The sequence below is a fragment of the Coregonus lavaretus genome (assembly GCF_964263955.1).
Source record: "Coregonus lavaretus genome assembly, chromosome: 12".
Lineage (NCBI taxonomy): Eukaryota > Metazoa > Chordata > Actinopteri > Salmoniformes > Salmonidae > Coregonus > Coregonus lavaretus.
In genome coordinates this window covers 52,883,939-52,903,286 of record NC_139999.1, presented here as the reverse complement: position 1 = coordinate 52,903,286, position 19,348 = coordinate 52,883,939, and the positions used below count along the sequence as shown (strand labels likewise).

Below are 19,348 nucleotides of genomic sequence, written 5' to 3'. Positions count from 1 at the left end.
GGCCCATATTACAGTTACATTCTTGTTAGGACGAGTCTCCCGCTAGTTACATTTAGAATAACTGGTATTGTATGAAAACCATTCCATGGCCAATATTCAAAAAGGCCAAGAATCATGTATGCGGTGAATAGTAACACATTAATTTGAGTAAAACATATGTAATCACCTTTGGTAGCTGTTACTATATGTTAATAATCTTATCTCCTAATGCTTTAGCTGTCGTGAGCTCAACCGCTCTTAGAATTGATTTGGGCTCTCCGAGTAAAGGTTGCCAACCTGTTCCCTCTCGCTCGCTCTCTCTCCGCAACCCCCTCACTACCTCTCCCTCCAAATCTCTCTCCCCCCACCCCCACCCTCTCTCCCTTCCCAACCTTTCTCCCCCACCTCCCCTCTCCCTCTCCCCCCTCTCCTTCATCTCCTTTCCCTCGTTAGGAGTACCAGGGCTCCTCTGTGCTGGGCCAGTTTGTGACCCGCTTCATGCTGAGGGAGACCTCCAGCCAGCTGCTCTCTCTTCAAATGTCCCTGCAGTGTGCCATGGAGGCCGTGGAAGAGCAGAGCAATCCTGCACCGTAAGTCGCTAGTGCTCAACACACCTAAACACTATGGCAGTACCATCTTATTACTCAATACCCAGTCTCTGATACACAACGGCACCTCACGACTCAACACCACGCCAGCTGCACCTCACAACTAAAAAAAATGGCACCACCCCATTACCAAACACTATGGCACCACCCCACTACTAAACACTATAGCACCACCCCACTACTAAACACTATAGCACTACCTAACTACTAAACACTATAGCACCACCCCACTACTAAACACTATAGCACCACCTCACTACTAAACACTATAGCACCACCCCACTACTGAACACTATAGCACCACCTCACTACTGAACACTATGGCACCACCCCACTACTAAACACTATGGCACCACTTCACTACTAAACACTATGGCACCACCTCACTACTAAACACTATGGCACCACCTCACTACTAAACACTATATCACCACCCCACTACTAAACACTATAGCACCACCCCACTACTAAACACTATAGCACCACCCCACTACTAAACACTATAGCACCACCTCACTACTAAACACTATAGCACCACCCCACTACTAAACACTATAGCACCACCTCACTACTAAACACTATGGCACCACCCCACTACTAAACACTATAGCACCACCTCACTACTAAACACTATGGCACCAACACACTACTAAACACTATAGCACCACCTCACTACTAAACACTATGGCACCACCCCACTACTAAACACTATGGCACCACCTCACTACTAAACACTATAGCACCACCCCACTACTAAACACTATGGCACCACCTCACTACTAAAAACTATAGCACCACCTCACTACTAAACACTATAGCACCACCTCACTACTAAACACTATAGCACCACCTCACTACTAAACACTATAGCACCACCTCACTACTGAACACTATGGCACCACCCCACTACTAAACACTATAGCACCACCTCACTACTAAACACTATAGCACCACCTCACTACTAAACACTATAGCACTACCTAACTACTAAACACTATAGCACCACCCCACTACTAAACACTATGGCACCACCTCACTACTAAACACTATGGCACCACCTCACTACTAAACACTATAGCACCACCTCACTACTAAACACTATGGCACCACCTCACTACTAAACACTATGGCACCACCCCACTACTAAACACTATATCACCACCCCACTACTAAACACTATAGCACCACCCCACTACTAAACACTATAGCACCACCCCACTACTAAACACTATAGCACCACCTCACTACTAAACACTATAGCACCACCTCACTACTAAACACTATGGCACCACCTCACTACTAAACACTATAGCACTACCTAACTACTAAACACTATAGCACCACCTCACTACTAAACACTATGGCACCACCCCACTACTAAACACTATAGCACCACCCCACTACTAAACACTATAGCACTACCTAACTACTAAACACTATAGCACCACCTCACTACTAAACACTATAGCACCACCTCACTACTGAACACTATGGCACCACCCCACTACTAAACACTATAGCAACACCTCACTACTAAACACTATAGCACCACCTCACTACTAAACACTATGGCACCACCCCACTACTAAACACTATAGCACCACCTCACTACTAAACACTATGGCACCACCTCACTACTAAACACTATGGCACCACCCCACTACTAAACACTATAGCACCACCTCACTACTAAACACTATAGCACCACCTCACTACTAAACACTATAGCACCACCTCACTACTAAACACTATAGCACTACCTAACTACTAAACACTATAGCACCACCTCACTACTAAACACTATAGCACTACCTAACTACTAAACACTATAGCACCACCTCACTACTAAACACTATAGCACCACCTCACTACTAAACACTATAGCACCACCCCACTACTAAACACTATAGCACTACCTAACTACTAAACACTATAGCACCACCCCACTACTAAACACTATAGCACCACCTCACTACTAAACACTATGGCACCACCCCACTACTAAACACTATAGCACGACATCACTACTAAACACTATGGCACCAACAAACTACTAAACACTATAGCACCACCTCACTACTAAACACTATAGCACCACCCCACTACTAAACACTATGGCACCACCTCACTACTAAAAACTATAGCACCACCTCACTACTAAACACTATAGCACCACCTCACTACTAAACACTATAGTACCATCTCACTACTAAACACTATAGCACCACCTCACTACTAAACACTATAGCACCACCTCACTACTAAACACTATAGCACCACCTCACTACTGAACACTATGGCACCACCCCACTACTAAACACTATAGCAACACCTCACTACTAAACACTATAGCACCACCTCACTACTAAACACTATAGCACTACCTAACTACTAAACACTATAGCACCACCCCACTACTAAACACTATGGCACCACCTCACTACTAAATACTATGGCACCACCTCACTACTAAACACTATAGCACCACCTCACTACTAAACACTATGGCACCACCCCACTACTAAACACTATTGCACCACCTCACTACTAAACACTATGGCACCACCTCACCACCTCACTACTAAACACTATAGCACCACCTCACTACTAAACACTATAGCACCACCCCACTACTAAACACTATGGCACCACCTCACTACTAAACACTATAGCACCACCTCACTACTAAACACTATAGCACCACTTCACTACTAAACACTATGGCACCACCTCACTACTAAACACTATAGCACCACCCCACTACAAAACACTATGGCACCACCTCACTACTAAACACTATGGCACCACCTCACTACTGAACACTATGGCACCACTTCACTACTAAACACTATAGCACCACCCCACTACTAAACACTATAGCACCACCTCACTACTAAACACTATAGTACCACCTCACTACTAAACACTATAGCACCACCTCACTACTAAACACTATGGCACCACCTCACTACTAAACACTATAGCACCACCTCACTACTAAACACTATGGCACCACCCCACTACTAAACACTATGGCACCACCTCACTACTAAACACTATAGCACCACCTCACTACTAAACACTATGGCACCACCTCACTACTAAACACTATGGCACCACCTCACTACAAAACACTATAGCACCACCTCACTACTAAACACTATGGTACCACCTCACTACTAAACACTATAGCACCACCTCACTACTAAACACTATGGCACCACCTCACTACTAAACACTATGGCACCACCCCACTACTAAACACTATAGCACCACCTCACTACTAAACACTATAGCACCACCTCACTACTAAACACTATAGCACCACCTCACTACTAAACACTATAGCACTACCTAACTACTAAACACTATAGCACCACCTCACTACTAAACACTATAGCACTACCTAACTACTAAACACTATAGCACCACCTCACTACTAAACACTATAGCACCACCTCACTACTAAACACTATAGCACCACCCCACTACTAAACACTATAGCACTACCTAACTACTAAACACTATAGCACCACCCCACTACTAAACACTATAGCACCACCTCACTACTAAACACTATGGCACCACCCCACTACTAAACACTATAGCACCACCTCACTACTAAACACTATGGCACCAACAAACTACTAAACACTATAGCACCACCTCACTACTAAACACTATAGCACCACCCCACTACTAAACACTATGGCACCACCTCACTACTAAAAACTATAGCACCACCTCACTACTAAACACTATAGCACCACCTCACTACTAAACACTATAGTACCATCTCACTACTAAACACTATAGCACCACCTCACTACTAAACACTATAGCACCACCTCACTACTAAACACTATAGCACCACCTCACTACTGAACACTATGGCACCACCCCACTACTAAACACTATAGCAACACCTCACTACTAAACACTATAGCACCACCTCACTACTAAACACTATAGCACTACCTAACTACTAAACACTATAGCACCACCCCACTACTAAACACTATGGCACCACCTCACTACTAAATACTATGGCACCACCTCACTACTAAACACTATAGCACCACCTCACTACTAAACACTATGGCACCACCCCACTACTAAACACTATTGCACCACCTCACTACTAAACACTATGGCACCACCTCACCACCTCACTACTAAACACTATAGCACCACCTCACTACTAAACACTATAGCACCACCCCACTACTAAACACTATGGCACCACCTCACTACTAAACACTATAGCACCACCTCACTACTAAACACTATAGCACCACCTCACTACTAAACACTATAGCACCACTTCACTACTAAACACTATGGCACCACCTCACTACTAAACACTATAGCACCACCCCACTACAAAACACTATGGCACCACCTCACTACTAAACACTATGGCACCACCTCACTACTGAACACTATGGCACCACTTCACTACTAAACACTATAGCACCACCCCACTACTAAACACTATAGCACCACCTCACTACTAAACACTATAGTACCACCTCACTACTAAACACTATAGCACCACCTCACTACTAAACACTATGGCACCACCTCACTACTAAACACTATAGCACCACCTCACTACTAAACACTATGGCACCAACAAACTACTAAACACTATAGCACCACCTCACTACTAAACACTATAGCACCACCCCACTACTAAACACTATGGCACCACCTCACTACTAAAAACTATAGCACCACCTCACTACTAAACACTATAGCACCACCTCACTACTAAACACTATAGTACCATCTCACTACTAAACACTATAGCACCACCTCACTACTAAACACTATAGCACCACCTCACTACTAAACACTATAGCACCACCTCACTACTGAACACTATGGCACCACCCCACTACTAAACACTATAGCAACACCTCACTACTAAACACTATAGCACCACCTCACTACTAAACACTATAGCACTACCTAACTACTAAACACTATAGCACCACCCCACTACTAAACACTATGGCACCACCTCACTACTAAATACTATGGCACCACCTCACTACTAAACACTATAGCACCACCTCACTACTAAACACTATGGCACCACCCCACTACTAAACACTATTGCACCACCTCACTACTAAACACTATGGCACCACCTCACCACCTCACTACTAAACACTATAGCACCACCTCACTACTAAACACTATAGCACCACCCCACTACTAAACACTATGGCACCACCTCACTACTAAACACTATAGCACCACCTCACTACTAAACACTATAGCACCACCTCACTACTAAACACTATAGCACCACTTCACTACTAAACACTATGGCACCACCTCACTACTAAACACTATAGCACCACCCCACTACAAAACACTATGGCACCACCTCACTACTAAACACTATGGCACCACCTCACTACTGAACACTATGGCACCACTTCACTACTAAACACTATAGCACCACCCCACTACTAAACACTATAGCACCACCTCACTACTAAACACTATAGTACCACCTCACTACTAAACACTATAGCACCACCTCACTACTAAACACTATGGCACCACCTCACTACTAAACACTATAGCACCACCTCACTACTAAACACTATGGCACCACCCCACTACTAAACACTATGGCACCACCTCACTACTAAACACTATAGCACCACTTCACTACTAAACACTATGGCACCACCTCACTACTAAACACTATGGCACCACCTCACTACAAAACACTATAGCACCACCTCACTACTAAACACTATGGTACCACCCCACTACTAAACACTATAGCACCACTTCACTACTAAACACTATGGCACCACCTCACTACTAAACACTATAGCACCACTTCACTACTAAACACTATGGCACCACCTCACTACTAAACACTATGGCACCACCTCACTACTAAACACTATGGCACCACCTCACTACTAAACACTATAGCACCACCTCACTACTAAACACTATGGCACCACCTCACTACTAAACACTATAGCACCACCTCACTACTGAACACTATGGCACTACCTCACTACTAAACACTATGGCACCACCCCACTACTAAACACTATGGCACCACCTCACTACTAAACACTATGGCACCACCTCACTACTAAACACTATGGCACCACCTCACTACAAAACACTATAGCACCACCTCACTACTAAACACTATGGCACCACCTCACTACTAAACACTATGGCACCACCTCACTACAAAACACTATAGCACCACCTCACTACTAAACACTATGGCACCACACCACTACTAAACACGATAGCACCACTTCACTACTAAACACTATGGCACCACCTCACTACTAAACACTATGGCACCACCTCACTACTAAACACTATAGCACCACCTCACTACTAAACACTATGGCACCACCCTACTACTAAACACTATAGTACCATCTCACTACTGAACACTATGGCACCACCTCACTACTAAACACTATGGCACCACCTCACTACTAAACACTATGGCACCACCTCACTACTAAACACTATAGCACCACCTCACTACTAAACACTATAGCACCACCTCACTACTAAACACTATAGTACCATCTCACTACTGAACACTATGGCACCACCTCACTACTAAACACTATAGCACCACCTCACTACTAAACACTATAGTACCATCTCACTACTAAAGTCTATGGCACCATCTCACTACTCAACACCATTCCAGCCACCACGTTACTACTCAACAACACTATTCTCAAATACACTACAGTACTGAACCCCAGCACCTCAGTACTGAACATCAGAGCCTCCCTACCCACGTACATGGCAGTAATAAACAGATGCTTCTCAGTAGGGGTGTCATGCACCCATTATTTTAGATTGGGGCATGAAGTACGTGAGGATGGAGGGGGGGTGGGCTGTCCCACCTCCGGAAGTGAGAGAAGTTAGCATTTTTCAAACACCTGAAAAAGCTTTCCTGCAATCTAGAGCCATATATTTTTCTGCATAGGTTTATATAAGCATACCTCTTCACCTGTTCAATTGTCATTTCAATTAATGATGCACAATTGATTCTGTAAGAACTTGTATGCCTTAGGAGTTAAGTACAACTGCCACACTGGTATATAAACGTCCTCTCACTGTCAACTGCGTTTATTTTCAGCAAACTTAACATGTGTAAATATTTGTATGAACATAACAAGATTCAACAACTGAGACATAAACTGACAAAGTTCCACAGACACGTGACTAACAGAAATTGAATAATGTGTCCCTGAACAAAGGGGGGGTCAAAATCAAAATTTAACAGTCAGTATCTGATGTGGCCACCAGCTGCATTAAGTACTGCAGTGCATCTCCTCCTCATGGACTGCACCAGATTTGCCAATTCTTGCTGTGAGATGTTACCCCACTCTTCCACCAAGGCACCTGCAAGTTCCCAGACATTTCTGGGGGGAATGGCCCTAGCCCTCACCCTCCGATCCAACAGGTCCCAGACGTGCTCAATGGGATTGAGATCCGGGCTCTTCGCTGGCCATGGCAGAACACCGACATTCCTTACTTGCATGAAAAAAAAAGCACAGAATGGCTGGTGGCATTGGCATGCTGGCATCCCTGTAACGCACAGCGTTGAGATTGCCTGCAATGACAACAAGCTCAGTCCGATGATGCTGTGACACACCGCCCCAGACCATGACGGACCCACCACCTCCAAATCGATCCTGCTCCAGAGTACAGGCCTCGGTGTAACACTCATTCCTTCGACGATAAATGCGAATCTGACCATCACCCCTGGTGAGACAAAACCACGACTCGTCAGTGAAGAGCACTTTTTGCCAGTCCTGTCTGGTCCAGCGACGGTGGGTTTGTGCCCATAGGCGACTTTGTTGCCGGTGATGTCTGGTGAGGACCTGCCTTACGACAGGCCTACAAGCCCTCAGTCCAGCCTCTCTCAGCCTATTGCGGACAGTCTGAGCACTGATGGAGGGATTGTGCGTTCCTGTTGTAACTCGGGCAGTTGTTGTTGCCATCCTGTACCTGTCCCGCAGGTGTGATGTTCGGATGTACCGATCCTGTGCAGGTGTTGTTACACGTGGTCTGCCACTGCGAGGACGATCAGCTGTCCGTCCTGTCTCCCTGTAGCGCTGTCTTAGGCGTCTCACAGTATGGACATTGCAATTTATTGCCCTGGCCACATCTGCAGTCCTCATGCCTCCTTGCAGCATGCCTAAGGCACGTTAACGCAGATGAGCAGGGACCCTGCGCATCTTTCTTTTGGTGTTTTTCAGAGTCAGTAGAAAGGCGTCTTTAGTGTCCTAAGTTTTCATAACTCTGACCTTAATTGCCCACCGTCTATAAGCTGTTAGTGTCTTAACGACCGTTCCACAGGTACATGTTCATTAATTGTTTATGGTTCATTGAACAAGCATGGGAAACAGTGTTTAAACCCTTTACAATGAAGATATGTGAAGTTATTTGGAATTTTACGAATTATCTTTGAAAGGCAGTTTCTTTTTTTGCTGAGTTTAGTATTTTCTAAAGTCTAGCAACCTTTCCAGCAGGCATGCTAGCTAAGATTGTTAGACAAGTTACTCTATCTTGATTGATAGCTAGTTATGAGTTCGGGAGATTTGGAACCTATCTAGCTGGCTAGCTAAAGTCAACTTCATAAAATTGCTAGGTAGCTAGTATTACAGAGAAACAACAAAACATTTTGGTTTTATTTATTCATCTAGAAGGAATCAATAGGCTACATACTGTTGCTTGATCAAATTAATTTGCAAACATACTTCCTCCGAGTCCTGCCCATCACCGGCAGCTAAAATCAAATCAAACACTGTGTGTCACTCGACACTCTCTCTCCTCCTCCACTGACGATACTGTCTGCACACACTAGAGTATCTAACATCCTGCCTAGTATATCTTTGCTCCGTGGTGTACCTTGGAAGGAACCACTTACTTCTCAGTCTGCAGAAAAAAAGCTATTATACACAACATCCTGTGAACTGATGTGAGAGGGTGTCATTTAACGGTGTTCTCTAAAACATGTCATGAACATTTGCTGTGTAATGGGTACTTCTGGATGGATTATATTGGTGGATAGTGCAGTAATTAATATACTACAACTTTCTTTTTGCTTCATGAATGCATCAGGACACTCTAGTCAAATACGCATAAATTGGGGTAATTAAATGCATCATCATTTCATGCTGTCCGCTCTATTGTTTAAGTGGACCTATTCATTTGTCCAGCTTGGAGCACTCCGATTAGGATGGTTAAACATTGACACAGATAGCCAGTGACAGATAGCAACGTGCAGAGCCTTTGCACCCCAAATGGCACCTTATTCCCTACATAGTGCACTACTTTTGACTGGAGCCCAATGGGCACTATGTACAGTAGAGAATAGGGTGCCATTTGGGAAGCAGACTCTGAGCAGCCCTGTAGTGTGGAGTCCACTGTGGTGCTCCTCCGGGTGCCAGCACATCGTTTATTGGCCATAATGATGTGATGTGTGGGGGATGAGTCACAGAAGGAGAGCAAGAGGGGGGAGAGAGACTAGGGAGAGGGGGGGAGGGAGATACAGAGAAAGGATGAGAGAGAGACGGAGAGGAAGAGGGAGGAGAGAGACTAGGGAGAGGGGGGAGGGAGATACAGAGAAAGGATGAGAGAGAGAGACGGAGAGGAAGAGGGGGGGAGAGAGACTAGGGAGAGGGGGCGAGGGAGATACAGAGAAAGGATGAGAGAGAGATGAGAGGAAGAGGGAGAGAGAGACTAGGGAGAGGGGGGAGGGAGATACAGAGAAAGGATGAGAGAGAGACGGAGAGGAAGAGGGGGGAGAGAGAGACTAGGGAGAGGGGGGAGGGAGATACAGAGAAAGGATGAGAGAGAGACGGAGAGGAAGAGGGGGAGAGAGAGACTAGGGAGAGGGGGGAGGGAGATACAGAGAAAGGATGAGAGAGAGACGGAGAGGAAGAGGGGGGAGAGAGCGATTGAGAAAGACACATAGAGGGAGAGATAAAGAGGGAGGGGGTTCAGAGGGAGAATGGGTCACTGAGATGGACAAAAACAGATAGATGGGGTTGTGGATGTAGGGGAGGTAGACACACACACAGATACAGAGAGAGACACATACACATATACACACACACTCCTAATACAGCCTGATACTGTGTCCTCCTTTCTTTTTAATCTGCGGTAGTCTTCTACGTGCTGCAGTGCCCTTTGGGGCTTCTACCTTGCCCAGCAGGAGAACTGTCCCAGTCATACACTCCCTTGGCTCTGGGGAGAGGTAATCAGTCTTAACCTGGAGAAAACAGCAGCTCTCCATCCATCTACTCTGTCACACACAAACACAAACAGAGGCACAAAGACTCAACCAGACTCAGATGCGCACACACACGCACTTCATCTTTGATTTTGAAGTGTTAGGGCCACCCCTGAGCAGTCGATGCCATGTCCTACACTTCCAAGGGCTAATTACAATGTTGGGCTTGTTATTTGGAACCATCCACAAAATGGCTTCCTTCTTTGACCGGCGCCATCCTTGCTTTCCTCACCGCCTCTGACAGTTACACCTTTATTTTTTACTTTTATTCCTCCTCTGTTTCTCATTCTGTCTGTTTTCAGGAGAGAGGTGAAGGTGGCGGAGCATCCCTCTGTGCAGAGCAACAGCAGACGATGTGGTCGCAAGGTTCAGAAGAACATGTGCCTCTCCCCCACCCACCCCTACTCAGGCATCCTCACTACAGGTAATACCAATGCTAGTGTAACCGGTGGGAAATGGCTAGCTAGTTAGCGGTGCGAGCTAGTGGCATTTCAATTGGTGATGTCACTCGCTCAGACATTGTAGTTGTTTCCCTTGCAGAGGCTTTTGTGTAGCGATAGGTAACGATGCTTCGTGGGAGGCAGTTGATGTGTTCAGAGGGTCCCTGGTTCGAGCCCAGGTTGGGGCAAGGAGAGGGACGGAAGCAAGACTGTGACATTAATAATGTTAACCAGGATCACTCTTAGAACTAATTGAATAGGATCTCTGTGGGTGTTGGTGCGTGTGTTTCTCTAGGAGTGACCATGGAGACTGATGACCACTGGTGCTCCCAGATCAACAGGCTCCAGCTGCTATTGGACAAGCTGGAGTGGCAGGTATTGAACTGTCGCGCCTTTACATCTTGCTCTATTGCTCCGTGCTGCTCATTCCTTTCCCATATCTCCCTCTATCTTTGTCTCTCTCTCACTCACTCACTCACACACACTCTCTCTCTCTCTCTCTCTCTCTCTCTCTCTCTCTCTCTCTCTCTCTCTCTCTCTCTCTCTCTCTCTCTCTCTCTCTCTCTCTCTCTCTCTCTCTCTCTCTCTCAATTCAATTCAATTCAATTTGCTTTATTGGCATGACGTAACAATGTACATATTGCCAAAGCTTACTTTGGATATTTACACTATTAACATAATTAAAATAATAATAATCAATATTGTCAACGGGACAACAGTAACAACAATAACCAAGGGTCAAAATAACCATTGAACAATAACAATATAGAGGACAGGTTGGTTGGTTGGTCTGTCAGACACTGTCCCTCATCTTATGGCAGGCAGCAATGTAGCGCGCTGCCAACCCACAGCTCTCTGCGTCCTCCCCCAACAGGACAGGTAGCCTATTCTCATCAGAGAGGTCTTTGAAACCTTGAAAAACTGTTTCAAATTTGGGGAAATGACCCTCTCTAATTGTTCTATATTTTTGACATTTTGTCAGGAAATGCAGCTCTGTCTCAGGTTCTGCTGTGGTGCAGTGGTTGCACAGCCTTCCTCTACAGGGAGCCAGGTTTTCCTGTGTCTACCCTTCTCAATGGAAAGGCTGTGCTCACTGAGCCTGTACTTTGTCAAGGTTTTTCTAAGGTTTTGATCAGTAACCATGGTCAAATAGTTAGCCACGGCGTACTGTCGATTTAGGGCAAGATAGCACTGCATTTTACTTTGTGCTTGTGCTTGTGTTTCCCAATAAACAATGTAGTTTTGTTTTGACTGTGTTGTAATTTGGTTTATTCTGATTGATTGGATGTTCTGGTCCTGAGGCTTCAGTGTTTTAGTAGAACAGGTTTGTGAACTCAGCCCCAGGACCAGCTGGATGAGGGGACTGTTTTCTTTGCTCAGCTCCTGGCATTGCAGGGCTTGATAATGATATGAGAGGGGGTCACTGTATTTTAGTTTCCAAAATGTAATTGCTATTTTTTATTTTTTTATTATTAGAGGATATTGGCCTAATTCTGCCCTGCATGCATTGTTTGTAGTTTTCCTCTGGACATGTAGGAGAATCTTACAGAACTCTGCATGCAGGGTTTCAGTGGGGTGTTTGTCCCATTTGGTGAAATCTTGTTTTGCAAGTGGACCCCACACCTCGCTGCCATAAAGTGCAATTGGTTCAATGACACATTCAATTCGTTTTAGCCAAATTTGAATAGGTATTTCAAATTGATTTTGTTTTTTAATGGCGTAGAATGCCCTTCGTGCTTTCTCTCTCAGTTCATTCACTGCATCATTAAGGTGTCCAGTTGAGCTTATTTTTAAACCTAAGTAATTCTAGTGTGTGCAGTACTCTATATATTTTGTACCAATTGAGAACTTTGGTCTAATTCCCTGAGATCTGGATCTTCTCTGGAAAATCATAATTTTTGTCTCTTTGGGGTTTACTGCCAGTGCCCATGTCTGGCAGTACTGCTCTAGCAGGTCCAGGCTCTGCTGTAGGCCATGTGCTGTGGGTGACACCAGGCATAGGTCATCTGGGAAGAGCAGGTATTTAACCTCTGAATTGTGGAGACTAACACAAGGGGCTGGGGATTTTTCTAGAATAGTGGCCAATTCGTTGATGTAAATATGGAAGAGTGCAGGGCTCAGATTGCAACCCTGGCGAAGGCCCTGCCCCTGGTTAAAGAATTCTGTTATTTTCTTGCTAATTTTGATGCTGCACGTATTGCCAGTATACATTGATTTAATTATGTCATATGTTTTACCCCCTACACCACTTTCAATAACTTTGTAGAACAGTCCTGTATGCCAAATAGAATCAAATGCTTTTTGGAAGTCGATAAAGCAAGCGTACATTTTGGTATTATTTTGGTGGACATGTTTATCTATCAGGGTGTGTAGGGTGTAAATATGATCGGTCGTGCGATGTTTTGGTATAAATCCAATTTGGCTTTTACTCAAGACATTGTGCTTATTAAGGAAGTTTAGAACATGTATAATACTACAGAAAATCTTCCCCAGGTTACTGTTCACACAAATGCCTCTGTAATTGTTAAGGTCAAATTTGTCTCCGTTCATAAAGATTGGGGTTATGAGTCCTTGATTCCAGATGTCAGGGAAATAACCTACACTCAGGATCAAATTAAACTGTTTTAATATAACCAAATTTACATTTTGCACTAGTGAATTTGAGCATCTCATTTAGGATGCCATCAGGTCCGCATGCTTTTTTAAATTTGAGGGCCTGAAGTTTCTTATAGAGCTCCTGGTCAGTTACTCGGGAGTCCAATGGATTTTGATTGTCCTTTATAGCTTTTTCTAATCCATTCAACTTCTCATGAATTTGGCATTGTTCTGCGTTTGTGTCAATTTTAACAGTGTTGTAGAGTGTTTTAATCTGGGTTGTCAATATGTCACCATTTTGTATTGCTAATTCCTCTTGTTTAGATTTGTTTAGTTTTTTCAAATTTTACCAGAAGTTGTTTGTGTTTAGGGACTCCTCAATTAGTGTCAGCTGCTTGCTGTTGTACTGTGCTTTTTTGGTTCTGAGTGTACGTTTATAAAGTCTTAAAGTCTCACGGTAATGAAGGCGTAATTCACCATTATTTGGATCTCTGTGCTTTTGGTTTGATAGTGTTCAAAGTTTTTTCCTTATAATTTTACAATCTTCATCAAACCAGTTGTCATCTGTGGTCTGTTTAGTTTTTTATAAATTTCAGTTGTGCTTCTTTTGCCATTGCCTGAATATATAGTTTATGTTTTTTACTGCTAGATTGATGCCTTCTTTACTGTGAGTGAATGTGGTATCCAGCAAGAGTGTTTGAATATTTTGGCTACTGGTTGCTTTCTGGTATTCTTCTGTGCTGTTTTGGGCCCATTAATTTCTGATGTTGTATAGCTTACTGGGCTGTGAATGTGTGGCTGTTTCCATGTCTGTTCTTTTGAGGAACAACATAATTTGGCTGTGATCAGATAGAGGTGTTAGTGGCTTGACGGTGAATGAGCTGAGAGAGAAAGGGTCAATGTCTGTAATCATATAGTCTACTGTGCTGTGGCCAAGAGGTGAGCAATAGGTGAATCTCCCCAAATAGTCCCCCGTAACCTACCATTGACAAAGTACAAACCCAGGCTTCGACAGAGCTGCAACAGATCCCTTCCGTTTTTGTTGATGGTGCTGTCACTGTTGTTTCTATGGGGGAGATTAAGACAGTTAGGAACAGTATGGCCTGTAATAAAGCTGTCTCCTTGTGTGGTCGTTAGATCAGGTAGTGTTCCTGTGTGCACATTTGTGTCCCCACAGATGAGCACATTTCCCTGGGCCTGGAAATGGCACGTCTCTTCCTCAAGGCTGGGGAATATCTCCTCTGAGTTATATGGGGATCCTGAGGGGGGGATATACACTGCTCAAAAAAATAAAGGGAACACTAAAATAACACATCCTAGATCTGAATGAATGAAATAATCTTATTAAATACTTTTTTCTTTACATAGTTGAATGTGCTGACAACAAAATCACACAAAAATTATCAATGGAAATCAAATTTATCAACCCATGGAGGTCTGGATTTGGAGTCACCCTCAAAATTAAAGTGGAAAACCACACTACAGGCTGATCCAACTTTGATGTAATGTCCTTAAAACAAGTCAAAATGAGGCTCAGTAGTGTGTGTGGCCTCCACGTACCTGTATGACCTCCCTACAACGCCTGGGCATGCTCCTGATGAGGTGGCGGATGGTCTCCTGAGGGATCTCCTCCCAGACCTGGACTAAAGCATCCGCCAACTCCTGGTCAGTCTGTGGTGCAACGTGGCGTTGGTGGATGGAGCGAGACATGATGTCCCAGATGTGCTCAATTGGATTCAGGTCTGGGGAACGGGCGGGCCAGTCCATAGCATCAATGCCTTCCTCTTGCAGGAACTGCTGACACACTCCAGCCACATGAGGTCTAGCATTGTCTTGCATTAGGAGGAACCCAGGGCCAACTTCACCAGCATATGGTCTCACAAGGGGTCTGTGGATCTCATCTCGGTACCTAATGGCAGTCAGGCTACCTCTGGCGAGCACATGGAGGGCTGTGCGGCCCCCCAAAGAAATGCCACCCCACACCATGACTGACCCACCGCCAAACCGGTCATGCTGGAGGATGTTGCAGGCAGCAGAACGTTCTCCACGGCGTCTCCCTACTCTGTCACGTCTGTCACATGTGCTCAGTGTGAACCTGCCTTCATGTGAAGAGCACAGGGCGCCAGTGGCGAATTTGCCAATCTTGGTGTTCTCTGGCAAATGCCAAACGTCCTGCACGGGCCCTCATACCACCCTCATGGAGTCTGTTTCTGACCGTTTGAGCAGACACATGCACATTTGTGGTCTGCTGGAGGTCATTTTGCAGGGCTCTGGCAGTGCTCCTCCTGCTCCTCCTTGCACAAAGGCGGAGGTAGCAGTCCTGCTGCTGGGTTGTTGCCCTCTTACGGCCTCCTCCACGTCTCCTGATGTACTGGCCTGTCTCCTGGTAGTGCCTCCATGCTCTGGACACTACGCTGACAGACACAGCAAACCTTCTTGCCACAGCTCGCATTGATGTGCCATCCTGGATGAGCTGCACTACCTGAGCCACTTGTGTGGGTTGTAGACTCCGTCTCATGCTACCACTAGAGTGAAAGCACCGCCAGCATTCAAAAGTGACCAAAACATCAGCCAGGAAGCATAGGAACTGAGAAGTGGTCTGTGGTCACCAACTGCAAAACCAGTCCTTTATTGGGGGTGTCTTGCTAATTGCCTATAATTTCCACCTGTTGTCTATTCCATTTGCACAACAGCATGTGAAATTTATTGTCAATCAGTGTTGCTTCCTAAGTGGACAGTTTGATTTCACAGAAGTGTGATTGACTTGGAGTTACATTGTGTTGTTTAAGTGTTCCCTTTATTTTTTTGAGCAGTGTATATTGCACTAAGGAACACATATTTTTCTGTCTCTCTCTCTCACTCTCTTTCTCTCTCTCTCTCTCTCTCTCTCTCTCTCTCTCTCTCTCTCACACACTTTCTCACTTTCTCTCTCTCTCTCTCACTTTCTCTCTCTCTTTCTCTCTCACTTTCTCTCTCTCTGTCACGATCGTCTGAAGAAGCGGACCAATACGCAGCGCGTGGAGTGAACATGATGACTTTATTAAATAAAGCAACCACGAAAAACAACAAATGACGATAGTGAAGTCCTCTGTAACACTGACAGAAACATGGAACAAAAACCCACAAACCCCACAGGAAAACATACAGAAATAAATATGGCTCCCAATCAGAGACAACGAGCCGACAGCTGACACTCGTTACCTCCGATTGGGAGTCATCGACCAAACATAGAAAACGACAACCTAGACACCCAACATAGAACAAAACCACATAGACTGCACACACCCTGGCTCAACATAATGAGTCCCAGAACCAGGGTGTGACACTCTCTGTCTCACTTTCTCGCTCTCTCACACTTTCTCTCTCTCTCTCTCTTTCTCACTTTCTCTCTCCTTCTCTCTCACTTTCTTTCTCACTTTCTCTCTCTCTCTCTCACTTTCTTTCTCACTTTCTCTCTCACTTTCTCTCTCTCACTTTCTCTCTCTCACTTTCTCTCTCTCTAATTTTCTCTCTCTCTCTCACACTTTCTCTCTCTCTCTATCTCTCTCTCTCTCTCTTTCTCGCTCACATTCTGCCTGTCGGTCTGCCTGTCTGTCTGCCTGTCTGCCTGTCTGTCTGCCTGTCTGTCTATCTGTCTGCCTGCTTGCCTATCTGCCTGTCTGCCTGTCTGTCTGCTAGCCAGTCAGTATCTCACTCTCTCTGTCTCTTTCTAGTTTGTCAATCCAGAGGGACCTATACTGCAATATCAGAGCAATTCATAACCTGCAGCATGTACTGTAGTGCACTGTAATTTCATATGATAGCTTATTGCTCTATGTCTCATGGTTGGATAGAAATAGAGGGTTGCCAGTGTACTGGCAGCGGTTGGAAATTAACTCTAGTCAGAATGTGTGTCAATGATACAATGTATTGGATAATTATATTATATACCTGCAGGAGATAATTATATTCTAGTCAGACCTGGGTTCAAGTAGTATTTGTTTTCTTTTGAGCCACATGGTTGTGGTTTACACTTTTGGGACTATTCCATTCCATTGGTCAGGAAAGCTCAGTCAAGACAGAGCTAAAGTATTTGAAAGAAAGAAAACATACTTTTTGAACCCGGGTCTAATTCAAGTCCTAGTCAATGTGAGTTTGAGCTTTTCCCATTATAACTAGGTTTTCAACTGTCTTTTTCAGGGTCCAAAGTTGGAACCCCTGAAAGAAGATACGCTGGCCAGTACATACAAATCTGTGAGTGATGATTGTTGTTACTCTAAATTCGATTCAGTTCAATGCAACTTTATTAATACCCTCAGGGGCAACTTAGGCCAGTCATTGGACAGTTATCCAATAAAAGTACACTAAAAGTTTTTGTTCATCTTTTTAAGTTTCCACACACATCCCATTTCTGTACAGTGAGTACTACAGTGTCACTTTGTTTTTGTTTTACAAAGCGGACCGCACATGACGCAATCCAAATTAATTCACATTAGCATCCGCCCCTGGGTGACTGTAAGCAGAACACCTCCAATTTTTCACAGGAGCCCTTTAGATTGATCATTCACACATTGAGTTTCTCCTCACAGGCACAAAGAAAACACTCCCCTATCTGCTCCTAAAACCTGTATCTGTACTTTACCAGACCATTTTTTTGCCTATAGCCCAGGTACAGTAGCTTAGAGGAGAGTTTGATGTAATCTCTCAAACACCTTACTGTTCTTGCACTCGTCTTTTCTTACTTGCCGATATCTGCTTTTTTTTAAAGAAAGTTTTACTTGAGATAACTGATATGTGGTTGTCTTACCTACCTTAGTTGAATGCCCTGACTGTAAAGCCTAAGTTATACCTTATGTACATAAGCAAGGCAACAACTAAATTAGCTACCTAAAATGACAATCGCGCGTACTTGCTTTGAGGTCGCCATTTTTCGTAGCTAATTGTAGTTCTTGCGTGGCGTACGTACGTGAGTATTAATTAGGCTTAAGTCGCTCTGGATAGGAGCCTCTGCTAAATGACCGAAATTGAAATGTTGTGTTTCCTTGTGGTCTCCGTGCCAACAGAACATCCTGCTGGTGCAGACACAGATGTCGGCGACAGAGGAGGACCTCGAGGAGTTCCAGAAGGTGCTCAAGAGCTATGTGGACGCCACGTCCAACCACAGCGACAACTTGCAGTGAGTCAAATCAAACAATCAAACTTATTTTATGAAGCCCTTTTTTTACATCAGTGCGAAGTGCATTACAGTTACCCGGCTTAGACCCCAAAGCACAGTGGCTTGGCACAGGGCAATGCAGGGCACGTGACCTGGCCAGAAAAACATGAACTAAGGCCAAGAGTTTTTCCTGGTCAGATCACGTTGGCAGGAAAAGCCTATTCCTAGATTATAGAAAATGTCTCACCAATGGGATTGTTCTATTTGA

General features: G+C 44.6%; 1 protein-coding gene across 1 annotated transcript in view; it reads left to right on the top strand.

The window, feature by feature from the left end:
* necab3 (N-terminal EF-hand calcium binding protein 3) overlaps positions 1 to 19,348 on the top strand; it is a gene marked incomplete at both ends in the record, with an annotated part of 105,477 nt that overhangs the window by 83,729 nt on the left and 2,400 nt on the right. The window contains 5 exons of the mRNA XM_084172849.1: positions 433 to 569; positions 11,214 to 11,335; positions 11,647 to 11,726; positions 18,126 to 18,179; positions 18,989 to 19,101. Of these exons, the coding sequence (XP_084028975.1) occupies positions 433 to 569; positions 11,214 to 11,335; positions 11,647 to 11,726; positions 18,126 to 18,179; positions 18,989 to 19,101 (506 nt within the window). The remainder of the gene's footprint in view (positions 1 to 432; positions 570 to 11,213; positions 11,336 to 11,646; positions 11,727 to 18,125; positions 18,180 to 18,988; positions 19,102 to 19,348) is intronic.